At 39.9% G+C, this 13943-nt stretch overlaps 1 protein-coding gene across 6 annotated transcripts in view; it reads left to right on the plus strand.

Moving 5' to 3' along the window:
* LOC114151881 (rho GTPase-activating protein 44-like) overlaps positions 1 to 13349 on the plus strand; it is a 63206-nt gene extending 49857 nt beyond the window's left edge. For 2 of the 6 annotated variants that reach the window (XM_028029397.1, XM_028029399.1), the window contains exons 18-22: positions 1301 to 1492; positions 3363 to 3896; positions 5097 to 5212; positions 6433 to 6816; positions 10627 to 13349. In XM_028029397.1, coding sequence (XP_027885198.1) covers positions 1301 to 1492; positions 3363 to 3896; positions 5097 to 5212; positions 6433 to 6816; positions 10627 to 10784 — 1384 coding nt within the window. In that variant the 3' untranslated portion in view covers positions 10785 to 13349. Of the gene's footprint in view, positions 1 to 1300; positions 1493 to 3362; positions 3897 to 5096; positions 5213 to 6432; positions 6817 to 8111; positions 8166 to 10626 lie in introns of all 6 variants that reach the window. The other 4 variants (XM_028029401.1, XM_028029402.1, XM_028029398.1 and 1 more) reach the window with 3 other exon arrangements.
* Positions 13350 to 13943: the final 594 nt, after the last annotated feature.

The raw sequence follows: 13943 nt of genomic DNA on the forward strand, positions 1-13943 counted from the left end.
ATTTAATTAAGATCAAATCTTCCCTGTCGGTAACAGTTTTTTTACACTTACTTGCCTCTGGTGTCGTCAAATAATGGATAAAGCCACAAGTCAGAGTTCTTTTGAGTATTTTTCATGGGCAGCTTTGTGTTTTTTTGTTCTTTAGTCACATTATTTGAATCAAACTCCTCCTCCTTCTGGAAGGTTTTGCAGACTGGAATGACAAGATTTCATTATCAAAGATCTTTAGCAATCATTTTGTGCCAAGTACAAAAATCAGCAGTACAAGGATTTTTAAGTCCTGACAAGGGTTCCTGCAGAACTGCAGCATTACACAAGCAGACTCACTTATAATGAGCCTGATCCTACAAATTAGCCCAAACAAACACATTCAGCTCTGTGCAGCAGTTTTACGTTTCACTCAGTGCAGCACAACTTCATGCACATGAAACTTGTGCTGCAACAAATTCTGTTTTGGTGTTGAAACCCCCAGGAAGCTTACCTTCACAAAACAAGGGAGAGCAAAATCAGTATGTGCTGCATTCGCTTACAATGGGAAATTTAATATCTACTCATATAAACACCACTACATATGGCACACAGCAGTTTACATATGGAGTATGTTTTAATCTGGTAGATATAAATTAAACTTATGCAAAACCAAACATAAAATGGCGCTAAATGTTTTTGGGACAAGCCTTCTGGATTTTGAAATATGGGTTTCAGCAGATACTGAAATTCAGATGTTTTGATCATTACTCAAAAATCCACGATGGGAGAATCTTTAAATAGACTTTGGGATTTACACATTTTATGTGCAGTGGATATGAGCAGAAACCAAAAGGACTACAGGTTTAATCAGCAACTTAAACTATCCCATTTAAAGTCGTTCATTTTCATCGTCAACAAACATGGCTGAAATCCTAACTAAAAATCTTTAAAAGTCACATAATTGTTGTGATGGCTCTACCCAATTCTCTGCCTTTCAGCAGTGTTTGTATTGTCAAATTACACTTTTTTTTATTACAGAAAGCAAACCGTCACTGGATGGAGTTTTTAAAAACACATTTTACCATCTAATAACATTTCTGTCATTTTGATGGTGGTAAAACACCCAGAACAAGGCACCTCATTGGCTTTCAGGAGAATCTGCAGAATTAAATAAAATAATAATTTCACTAACGTTAACTCAGTGTTCGAATCAGCTGTTCAGTGTCAAGACAAAAGCTGAATTTACATTCTGGAAACCTTAAACTCGCTCCCTCCTCCAGCCCAAACCGTCCTATCATATGATTGGCTGTGCATCTCTGTCCCACTGCAGCATGGGGGTCAGGGTGATGGACACTTCTTGGGTGTCGCGCAGGGGTCCGTCATCGACACGTAAAACATCCTCAACACCGCCAAACGTGCACCCCTCTACCCCGCCCGCTGAAGCTCCCATCCCCGAGCAGCCTGGGGATTTCTATGCGTCCCCGTCCCCCACCCCTCCTCCCACTAGCAGCGACCGAGCCAGGTAAGGCCGTGGTGCCCCACCCTCCTGCCCCGCACCCCAGGCCTCCCACATGCTGGTGTCTCCCTCCCCCCAACACAAGGCTCCCGCCCAGCGCAGCAGAAACCAGAAACCAAGCCTACAGTTTGTCTGTACTGTCATTCATCCTCTCACCCCCGAATGAACCTCAGTATCTCAGTTCTGATCAAGTGTTTTACATTTCCTGTCTGTTTTTGTTGCTGTCATTTTTTCTAAACTCTTAGACTCCTTCATTTTTTCCCGGAGTGATAAACTGCATATCATCACCATCCTAAAATAAGTTGGCTTTTTTTGCCAAAAGTGACTTTGACCGTTGCTTTAGGAAGAAGATGATAGGAGTGAAACTCAGAGATTTCATTCCTCTGTAAGTTTAATGTTTAACTTTAATGTTGATCAAAGTGGATAAAAGTTAATTTCTGGTGAAGATAAAAGCATTTGCAGTGCTATGTAATAGTTTTCCCACCCCATTAACTATTTCTCTTTTTGCCAGGTTTCATCCACAAACATCAATATTAGTATTTAATGCGACAGACAACACAAACTAGTGCATAACTTTGATCTAAAACCAAGTTAATGCCTTCCTACAAATAATCTGTAAAGTATGGCGTTCATTTTATTCAGCCCCCTTTTCTCTGATTCCCCTAAATAAAATCCAGTAGGAGAACTTACCTTCAGAAATCACCTGTTTAGTAGATACAATCCTGCTGTGTGTTATCCTCAGTATGGATCTAGCTGTTATGAGGACATTTTGGTCTATTTGCAACATAAGTGGAAGAAAACATGATGAAACATGGTGGCAGCAGCATTTGGCTTGCTTGCTTTCTGGAGGAGATCAGAGTGGAGAAGATGGGTGGAGCTGAAAACAGGGCAATCCTGGAAGAAAACATGTTCAAAAACCTCAAACACTCATCGAGAACTACACTGGAATGGCTCAGATTCAGATGGCCTAGTCAAAGTCCAGACCTAAACACAGTTACGATTGAGAGATGCTCTCAATCCAATCTGACTGAACTTGAGATGTTTGGCAACAACAAACCTGCAACTGTTTCTCCGGTAACAATTAACTCAAATACAAATGATCGCTAAACTTTTAAGATTTTTATTTATACAAACCACTTGCCGATTTCCTTCTACTCTGCACTTATGCACCAATTTTTATTTCTCCATAAAATGAAAACCCAGTACACTGAAGTTTGTGGCTGAAACGTGACACAATATGAAAAAGATTAAGGGGTGTGAATACTTTTTATACTTCCCTTTTCGTTTCAGTTTTAGTCTCAGTAACATATAAATCCATGTTTCATTTATTTGTTTCCCATCTTTCTCTTCAAACACCTTTTCTGATTTCCGCCCTGTTAATGGAACAAACTTCGATAACGTCTCTTTCTCTCCTGAAGTTCAAATAATTTGATGTACAGTACAGACCAAAAGTTTGGACACACCTTTTAATTCAATGAGTTTCCTTTATTTTCATGACTATTGACATTGTAGATTCACACTGAAGGCATCAAAACTATGAATAACACATGTGGAAATATGCACTAAACAAAAAAGTGTAAAACTGAAAATACCCCTTATATTCTAGTTTCTTCAAAGTAGCAACCTTTTGCTGTGATTACTGCTTTGCACACACTCTGCATTTTCTTGATGAGCTTCAAGAGGTCGTCACCTGAAATGGTTTTCACTTCATAGGTCAACCTGCCCTGTCAGGTTAATAAGTGGGATTTCTTGCCTCATAAATAGTCATGAAAATAAAGAAAACCCATTGAATTAGAAGGTGTGTCCAAACTTTTGGTCTGTACTGTACATCAATGGCTCAGTTTCCCATGAAACGCTGATATTCTTATCATTGCAGCTCAGACGATGCTTCTTCCAACTGGTCCGACTCCTGTTACGTCTATCCCTCCCCTGAGGAGGAGCGACCGCCTCCCCCTTATCCCTCCTTCTATTCCTCCTCCTCTTCCTACTCTTGCTCCTCCAACTCGTTCCCTCACCACTATAGCTACACCCGAGCACTGCAGAGTATGCGTCCCGCCGCTCCCACTCCTGAATCTGTCGTGCCCCCTGGCCCGTCCCCTCCGCCACGCCTAGCCGGATGCAGCCCGCCCCCGCTCCCCTTCTCCCCGTGCCTGTCCCCCCAGCAGCTTGACGTCAACTCCAACCCCAAACCTAACTCTCTGCACCTGCCCAAACGGGCCTCCCTGCCCGACACTATGCATGCAACCCTGTCCGAAACAAATGGCTCCACCCTTTACATCAAACCCCCGCTCGTTCTTACCCGTCATGACCTTTTCCTGGGCTCCCCTAAACCTCCCAATGCCCCTTTTTCTGCTCCCCCTCCGTGGGCAGCCTCTGTCTGTAGCCGGGAGAAAGGAGCCAAGCTGAAGAGGTAAATGGAGACCCAACCCGCTCCACCTTCCAACACAATTAGCAAAAACCACAGAGCCAAAGAGGAACGGGAGTGAGGTGAGAGGAGGGTGTGAGTAGCAGACCCTCTCCAGCTCCACTCCGTTTAGTTTCATTCGTTTATGTGGTTTGCACCAGTCAGTCATGAATGCAGGGTTACTGCATGCCTGGAAAAAATGGAGCAGAACAGTTTGCGTTTGATATCGTGTCCGCATAAGTACGAAAAACAAAAAAAACAGTATTGAAAATATTTATATTTGCAGACTTTTATAATAGTATATCTATTGTTAAATCATATTTCCTTCATTTATTTTTACTTTCTTTCTTTTGTTCCGTCATGTTTTTTAAAGCCAGGCCTGATCAAAAAATCAGCAGTTTGTGGTGAACTTTAGTATTTTTCTTTAAAAATGGGCTAAAAGTGGACAACTCTTCTAAAATGAGCAATAAATACACAAAATTTGGAGATAAATGTTTAACACTCCCATGTCAGACAATGGGTTCATGAGGGCACCAGAGTCATCATGGCTGTTAAAGGGTTAAAAAATGTGCGTGGACCTTGTTAAAGCTTTTTTTTCAATCTATATCCACCTTCATCTTTAATGCAACTGCCATGTTTGGAAATTTCATAACCATCCATGTTGCCTGGATATTCAGGAGACGGTTGCCAGGCAACAAAGGGAATTCAAAGCTCCCATTGAATACGATCACAACAGTGGGTGATCATGAGTCAGATACCAGTGAGCCCAGTCGGATCATAACGTCAATATGAACACCGAGGAAACACCAGATGAGGAGATGTTAGGGAAGTCGTGATTCAGTTTGACATTAGAGAAAACACAAATGTTGTTTTGCCCAAGATTTCATTCTCAGCTTCAACTATCAGAGCGCCGTTTAGCTGCTGGGAGTGAAAACCTAGTGATGATAATCCGGGAGAATTTTAACTGGCTGCACTACGACCTTCGGGTTCTGCAAACATTGACATTCTGCCTGCACTCCTCTGTAAAAGTAAGAAAAATCCATTAACCCACCAGAGTTCATCGGAGATTTCCTCACTGGGAAACTCTGGTCACTCTGACATTTTGACATTAACCTGCGGTTCTTCTCACATTACTCTGCTTATTATGGCTGATAATAAAAATATAATGCAACACCTCTCTGTTTTTGTCCTGCTTTTTTCCTGTAGCACTCTGAAAAACAAAGAGCTGTCTCCGGTGATCGGACAAAAGGGACTCCAAGGAGTAGTGACCCCTCGTGGACAGTCACAGCACTCTGAGCACAGCCCACACAGTCTGAGGAGAGGTGAGACTGACCTGACCATGCAGCATGAATGACATTCACTTTCAAAACTTTCTGCCTGAATTGAATACCCTCAAATAAAATCTATGGATATGTGTCTGCGTAGTGGCCCTTAGATTCTTCAGCTTTCTTGCAGACACCCGAAGGTTTTGGGTCAAAAGGGTAAAACTTTATTTGAGGGGGTGTGCATAAGACTGACATGACACTGTCATAAACATGACATAACACCTGCTATGAACATGAAAGAGTTTTTATGAATTTTCTATGACTGTTGTCATGAAGTGTCATTCAGTAAATAATGACACTTTTAATGCAAAGTTGCTTTAAAAGTCCATTAAAAGTGCCAGATTTGCATTAAAGTGTCATTATTTACAAAGTAATGCAAATTTGGCACTTTTATTGGACTTTTAAAGCAACTTTGCATTAAAAGTGTCATTATTTACCAAATGACATTTCATGACCACAGTCATAGACATTCATAAAGACTCTTTTATGTTCATAACAGGTGTTATGTCATGTTTATGACAGTGTCATGTCAGTCTTATGCACACCCCGTCAAATAAAGTGTTACCATCAAAAGTGATCGTTGTTTGGTGCTGATCATAAACTTATCCAGCTTGTTAGAAATTTCTGCAGCTCTGTCAGCGCTACTGAAATACTCTCTGTTGTCTCCCTGATGAATTTCTGTCTTGTCTTTTCACAAATCCCATTTTAGTAACATGTTGTCCCATTTTTTCTCTTGCTAATTATTGATGAATGTTTTAATTGTGCCATTATGCAATACTGGGACTTTTTGAGCCCTTCTCCTGACTGGGCCTTTTTTCAATCAACTTTTTCTTTTTTAACTTTTTATTTATTTTAAATGGATTTAGCTAAAGGATGCAGGTGACTAAAATTGATGAGAATCCTACCAGCACAGCTTACCTTTATTTCGGTTTTTATCAGTTTCAGTGTATTTGGGTGAACTTAGAAGACCAAATGTTAGAACTGACTGCTAAAACAACTAATTAGCATAAGGTTGTGAACACATTATGCAATCACATTATTGCAGCTTTTTAGTTTTTTGATCATTCTCCCTCTAAGAGATTAGCTTGATTTCAGTTTAATTGTAAAGGTCAAATTAAAGTTTAGAAATGATTTATTGTTTGAACCTTTTTACACTGTGACAGGCATGTACACTTTTCAGGTTCTCTTGTTGCTTGTTTTTTTATTGTTTGTTTCAGCAAAGAAGCTTGCCCCTATCCCACCAAAAGGCCCTTATTGCCAGACAGGAGCCATGTCAGACCAGTCGACAGGTCAACCGTCTCCAGTCAGTCTGTCGCCCACCCCTCCGAGCACACCCTCCCCTTACGGCTTCAGCTACCCACAGGGTTATGCCACCATTGGTTCCCCGAGCCAGTCCCAGACGGCAACCACCCCATCTCTGTCTTCTCCGCCCTCGCTGGCAGGCACACTCACCAAGCCCAGACCAACCCCTAAGCCTCCCCGCCAGAGGCCCAACCTGCCTCCACCTCAGCCCCCCTCCACACCCGGCAGCAGCCCCCAGCCTCTGGAACATTCATCCGGTCTCCTGGACGGTTTACCCCCTGGGGAAAGCATGTCCACAGGTATCATAGCAGCAAATGTGGCTGGACGTCTGAACAACAAAATGGCACAGTTGTGTTTTGAAGTCTCATGAAATTACCTAGTATACCTTAAATCTTTTTTTTAAATTGTATTTTCAAATTTGCTTCACGTTTCAAAATGTATTTGAGTTTGATGGATTGCCACAATTGCACATTTTTAGACTCTATATATAATATATTGTTCTTAGTAAACGAGAGTCCAGAGTGAGTCCAGATTTCATTGGATATAATCACGTATTAATGCCATACTACTGGATAAACATAAACAAATTATTAAACAGGCTTAATATTCAGTGTTTCTTGGCTAAATAACTGGACTAGAGTCCCCAGTGTTCTGGTTTTCTATAAATAAAAAGATGTAAAGTTTCCTTGAAGCGATTTTGGCTGTTTTTGTTTTGGACTTCAACTCTGCTCCTCTAGTCTGACACCTAGTGGCTGTCCAAGGTTTTACATTTAGTCTAGCAAACTAACCATAATCTTTTTGTACATATAAATTGTATTTATAAGAGAAATTAAACAAAGTGAGCTACATTGTACAATACAAAATAAATAAATAAAGGTGACCAGTTATAACTTGCTGTATCGACCAACAAAAGGAATAAATAAATCAAATATAGGTTAAATCACATAGTGAAATCTTTCATTTTTATAGTATTAAACAATTTTTTTGGAAATAGAAAAAAAATGTATTTTCTCTAAATGATGTTTTGGTATTCCTAAATGAAACCACAAAGTGTGATTTTCAACAGAAAATCATTTATAATCAATGAAAAATCTCTCATCTTTTCATTTATAATCAGAATGATTATAAATGAAAAGATGAGAGATTTTTCATGAAAGTGACAATGTGAGAGAGAAAGTCTCATTTTACTTTTAAAGTTGTTTTAGATAGTATTACAGTTTCAAGCAGTAAATTTGTAAAGTTATTCAATGTTTATGTGTGACACTTTACAACAAGATTACATAAAATCCTCCCTTCCCATCTCTTTATACTGTCACGTTATGTTAAAATATTTAATAGAAGTTGAAAAAACATCCAAGTGTTGGATAACCAGATCCTTCTAAGCACATTTTCTAGACAAGCTGATCTAATGATAATATTACCCCTCACCTACTTTTCTTACTCTGATCCTACGTCTTGGTTTTATCCACGCTGGTCGCTGTTGAACTTGATGTTCTGTTCATGTATTTATTTGTTTCATCTCCAGCAGATTTTCATCCTGTTCAAATCTAACTCTTTCTTCTTGTCTGACTGCTCTGGTTGTCTTGAATTTCAGCTGTATGAGAAGCGAGGTTCACTATCATTCTAAGTGTCAGAGGGCGTTATTAGGGTAAGCAGGATTTCCTGTGACGAAGAACCTCTTCTCCTCCTGTCTCATCCCTCCGCCCCCTCTGCCATCTCACCTGAACATGGAGCCGCTGATGATCTCTTTTTGACAAGTTAATGCTGCTAAAGGAAGCAGATTTTGGGTTTGGTTTCTCTGCTCTGCGGCTGCATAACTCAGTTATTTATTATGTGTTACACCTTTACAGCGCTGTCCACACCTATTGGCACCCCTGGTGAAGACGAGTAAAAAATTCAAAAGGAAACATTCAAACAAAACACGTTTATTTAAGTGTTTTGTTCCTGCATGTTTTCTTTTTTCCTCCCAATCACTGGTTTTATACTTCTTGTTTTACTCTTTCAGGTTTTCTAGAAACTTTTAATACTTTAGGTAACTTTAGGTAATCAATGATGGTAATCGATATGTATGTTAAAATGGCTACCAAAAAATAGCTTCTCATCTAAGTTTGGCCATATTTATAGGAAGAGCAATAATTAAGTTTAAAACAGCTGGAACTGTTTTAAACTTAACAAGGAGGATGTTAAGAACCACTATTAGAGAACTGCAGCAGGAAGTGGATTGCTGGGGTCACCAAATTTCCATAACAATTATTACATGCATTTCTTTTTCCAGGAAAATCATTTTCTGTCCAACTTTAATTCATTCACCATCATTTGTTTTGCACTTTGTGGCCACATAAAGTTATTCTAAGTGCCAGAAAAATGCATTTGAGCCACACTTTGAACATCCTTACCCTATTCTAGACAGATTGAGCTCAGATCAAATATTCATCTCATTGCTGCAAACTTGTGAGGTTAGTGCATTGTGGAATGTTTCAAAAGAACAATTATTCCCATATATTGGAAATCAAAGAAATGATTTCTTTCCTAAGCTTTTCGGTGGGGCATTACATCACTGCATATCTATCCATATCTTCACCAGAGGTGCCAGTAAGAGTGCCAGATGCTGCTTTCCCTTTGTATATCCAGCTGCTAACATTAAGCACATTTTGTTGGCGTTTGCATGGAGGCTGAGAGTGGCGCATGTCCACCAATAGGAATCCTGCACCTTCCCATCTCACAGTCTCCACATTCACAGTCTCCGCCGACCTCCTGACCCTCACTACACTGTTATCGTGCATCAATGCCCTTTAAACACACTTCCTGTCTGTGGCGGTTTCTAGTCGTTACCCTGCGGATGTCATAAGAGATGCAGCAAAGCAACAATTTCCTTCAGATTGAAGTTCAGCATTGTACATCGCTGTAGATGACTCTGATCTTGTGGTTTTTGGTCGTCTCTTTGATGAACAGATAATAATTAAACTCTGACTAACCGAGCTGCGGTCACTTGCTGCAGGGATACATTCTCAGAAAATATGGAAGGATTTGATTTGTGAAATGAAGAGGAAACTTGAAATCATGATAATGCTTTGTAAAAATATCTAAATATGTCACACAGGCACCATTTGACAGTTAAATGAATTCATATGTATGTGAATTCAAATTGTGAAATTGGATTTATTACACATAGTGGTATATTTCAGATATTTATTTCTGACATTTACGACTTGCCTTACTTACGACTAACAAAAACCCAGTTCAGTTTCTCTAAAAATTAAAGAATGTCATTATACTAGATGAAAATATTTTTAATTAAGAAATGTACATCCTCCACCAGGAGGGTAAGCCACAAAGGCGAATGCTAAAAAAAGTAGCGCTTCACAGAATGCTGGATCCAGACGTATTACTGGAAAGTTTATTGGAAGGAAAATTTGTGGTAGGAAAAGCACTGGCTACTTCTCTGTAGTCCTTTGGAAAGGCAAAGAATCTGATCTAATATTTAAAACTAAATTAAGATGAATGCAGAAATCTGGTTAGTGATAATTAGTGAATCTTCATTTTTAAAAATTTTATCTGGGAAAATGTCTTGTTAAAAGATAAAAAGAAAATGACGAATCAGCAGCATGCGCTGGGCGGCTGGATTTCTTCAATGCTAGAATTGAGGTCAAAGGTCACACAAAATCCATGCCTTCCCCTCCATGCAGAAGCTCTGGAGTACCAGAACTAACGCCGTAAAGCTGTAAAAGCTTCTTCTACTTAACGACTCCATGCCAAGCCGTAAACTGCGCTGATCAGTCATTCAGTTTATTTACTGTACAGTTAATAAATCTGTATTTAATGGTCTTATCTAATATTTTCATTTTATGAGATGGAGCTGGGGAAGCAGAAACCAAATTTCCTGATTTAATAGACGCATGTTGCTATACGTATAGTTACCACACGGTGCATCCTTCCAGAGCTTCTTTATTCTTTTAGTCATTCATTCCACTTGTGATGACCCTTTATCGTGCTTTGACATTGATCAGGACGATCCGCTTCACTCTGCCTGTTTATGTTTAACTAATTAAGCATTGTACACTATATGTCTGTATATGTCTCATTATTGTCTCCTCTGTCTGCTCTGCCAGATTCCCTCTGCAACTTGGACATCCCCGTCATCAACATGGAGCTGGACAGCATCTTCGACTTGACGTACATCTCCCCCTTCAGGAACTCCGAGGCGCTTCCGCTGTCGCCAAAAAGCAAAGCAGACTCTGAGGAGGAGTCCGAAAGCACAGTGCTATGACCCAACATCGCATCGTGTCCCGTCCCTCTCCCCGTCAGACCTCACCCGCCCTCCGTCTAGAGGAACCGACATGTTAAAACAAGCGCCTCCCTCAAGAAGCTTTCCATTTCATCCACAATTAGCATTTTACAGTTCCATTTCCTGGATTATTTTAAGATTTTTTTTCTATGTTTTCTATTTGTTTTTGCCTTATTTAAATCACATGCAATATTGCCTTTAACGCCACGCAGGAGGCTGTCTGGATGCTGGAGGAATGGGAGTTCCTCGCTGCTGCTGCTGCTGCTGCTGCTGTGTAATGAGTGACGCAACATCACCGCTCGTTTCCCACACCGATTCATTTTTCCCCTTCACTCCCCCACTCCTCAGGGGTGCCCGTTTGAAATGCCTCGCTCGTGTAGTTCTGTCCAGCCTGAGCGTTCACTGTGAGTGTCGGTATGCGTGGGTGCGCGTGTGTGTGTGTGTTTTGCTAGTGTGTGACGTGACAATTGTACGACATGATGTTGCACTGTTGGTGTGGTGGAGCAAAAGCAGGAGTGCATTATTTTAGACTAGTAGGCGGTAATGTGCTTTTCTTTAAAAACAACAAAAAAATGACATTCAGTTAGGAGATCAGACACTGGATATTTATTGTTTATATAATATATTTTCAGAGTATATGAGATATTCACAATAGGAATCCAATCAGATCGTATTTTGTATGAAGAGGAGAGTTATATAGGGGACATTTTCACTTTTAACGGATGCATGCAGGGAGCTTGGAAAGATATGACATGCATACTGTAGTTTATGAAAGATTGAGAAACCCAGACTCTAATTGTTTTGGCAGCAATTAAAGCTGTATGGGACCTTTTTATATTTCATTCCTCAGTCTGGAGAAGATTTACGATGGTATGGATGTGCAGTACTGGTATTATGACGCCTGGACTTTCCAACAAAGCTGCTACAGTGCTAGAGCAGGACGCTGCTACCCCAGCTTCTCCACTGTGGAAGAAAAGCCCACTCTCTCTGTGACATTGTCAGACATGTACTCTAAGAATACATGGGGAGAGGAAAGAAAATGATGCTTGATTTTCTGTTTTGTTTTTTTAGCTCAAAACCTGTAAAAAAAAAAAATCCATAAAAAATGAGTTAACAAAATAACAGAGTGTAATTTAAGCTCAGCATAAATGCATCTGTTCTGTGAAGGTTTGTTAGAGGATTTTGATGAAATCTGGCTTTGATGGAAGAGAGGCAGAAAGCTGAGGGTCCAGACCCTCTGTACGAAGCAAACCATATAACAAGGCGACCTTCCAACGCAACATACAACCAGATCTATAAAGGATTTGTTTAGATCTAAGTAAATCTATGTTAAAACGGCACAGTCAGACTGAGAATCAATCTTCACAGACTCTCTCCATTCGATCTGATGGAGTTTGAGTCTGCCTCTAGATGTGCAAATCTGGCAGAGAGCCTAAAATACTGTAACCGCAGTGAAACATGGTTCTGCAAAGGCGTGCCTAAACTTTACAGATTTTTCTATTTGTAAAATGTTTTAGATCCATGCGTCATTGTCCTTCCACTTCAGCCATGTGGATGCTTTTCCGAGGCGTTGCGTCATGAGTGCAGCTGCCAGCATCACAATTATCTTTACACTGCAACAGATTTTCCCAGTTCTAACAAGTCAAGCACTTTGGGTAGAAGGTGATGGGGGTCTTCACTCAGTATGAAGCTGGTATAGCTGGTTCTATAAAAACGCAGCTCTTTAGCTACATCATCTTGAACTATGTCTGCAGTGGATGCTTATCCTGCTACAGCAAGATAACAAGATCTGGCAGCAGCAGCAGCTTAGTACTGGAACCAGTTTGTGTTGTGTTGCACTCCAGGCTTCACATGAGAAATAAACCAAGCAGTCTGTTGTCAATATCATAACAAAAAAAAGACAGATCTTAAGCACCACCAGAAAGAAAATGTGCTGTATTTTTATGAATAAGCACATATTTATTAATTTATTTTTTTCATCACAGTGCCATTACACCTGCAGTTCCAGTTTATAGGACACTCTGATGATGCTGATATTTTTGGGGGTTTTACTGGTGATCCAGAGGCAAGTGCAAAGATATCTGTATATTTGTTTATTTTGATGAGAGTATTTATAGATGTATGTCTGAGTACGGTTTACTTGGTGTAAGGAGCTGCGAGTATTTGCTTTTCACGTGAATCTTGTCTGAGGATTTAAGAAAAAAAAGAAGAAATTACGTGTTCAGACACAGGACCAGATTTTTTCTGCTGCCGCATTAAAACTTGAAGATCAGTCAAACTGATGTAACGAGGTTAGGAACAGCAGCAGTTTGCTACATGCCTTGTGGAGGGTTTCGTCGTGACCTATTCAACCTGTAGGACCTTTGGTTTCTGTCCTGAGAACGTCCACTGTGCTGCTCTGCCATAGCCCCTCGGTAAGTGCGAAATCACGAAATCACAGGACTTTTGTAAATCTTAATGCGTCTGTAAATATTTATTCTGTACATACGGACAACAGGAAGAGTCAGATATATCGAAATCTATTCACATTTACTGAAAACTAAACACGCTGTACATATATGGTTATAATGTTGGTGGTTGTAGCACAATAGTGTCACATTTACACATCAGATGTTGGCTTCTCTTTTCTACATGGAAACATGGTGTTTGTGTTGCAAACTTCCTGACCTCTCAGTCTTGTTTTTAGCTTTATTGGTAGAAAAAACAGACGATTCCACATCTATTTTTGTCTTTTGCTTCTTGGTCTGACAAGTCATTGCAGCTACATGATGCAGCATGACATTTAACTGGACACTCAAGTTATTTTGGCCATTTTTTTTTTTTACATTTGAGTGTGTGAATGTATATATTTTAGTTCTAATTATTTATGCTACTTGACAGCAGAAACTGCACCTGTGATTGTGGGATTGGTCATAGCACCTGTCAGCAAAACTGCCTGATAGTCTAGATCAGGGGTGTCAAACTCATTTTTGTTTTGGGCCAAATAAAGATCATGAGTGCTCTTAAAGGGCAGGTTGTGCCAGAATGTACTGATAAAACCTGTTCACAAACTGAGAAAATATCAATGAGTTCTTAAAATTAAATAATATTATTGAATATCTTTTCAGTCCCTCCAGGATTTTGTGATTTTTTTGCAATAAA

This window comes from Xiphophorus couchianus, chromosome 10, assembly GCF_001444195.1.
Source record: "Xiphophorus couchianus chromosome 10, X_couchianus-1.0, whole genome shotgun sequence".
NCBI lineage: Eukaryota > Metazoa > Chordata > Actinopteri > Cyprinodontiformes > Poeciliidae > Xiphophorus > Xiphophorus couchianus.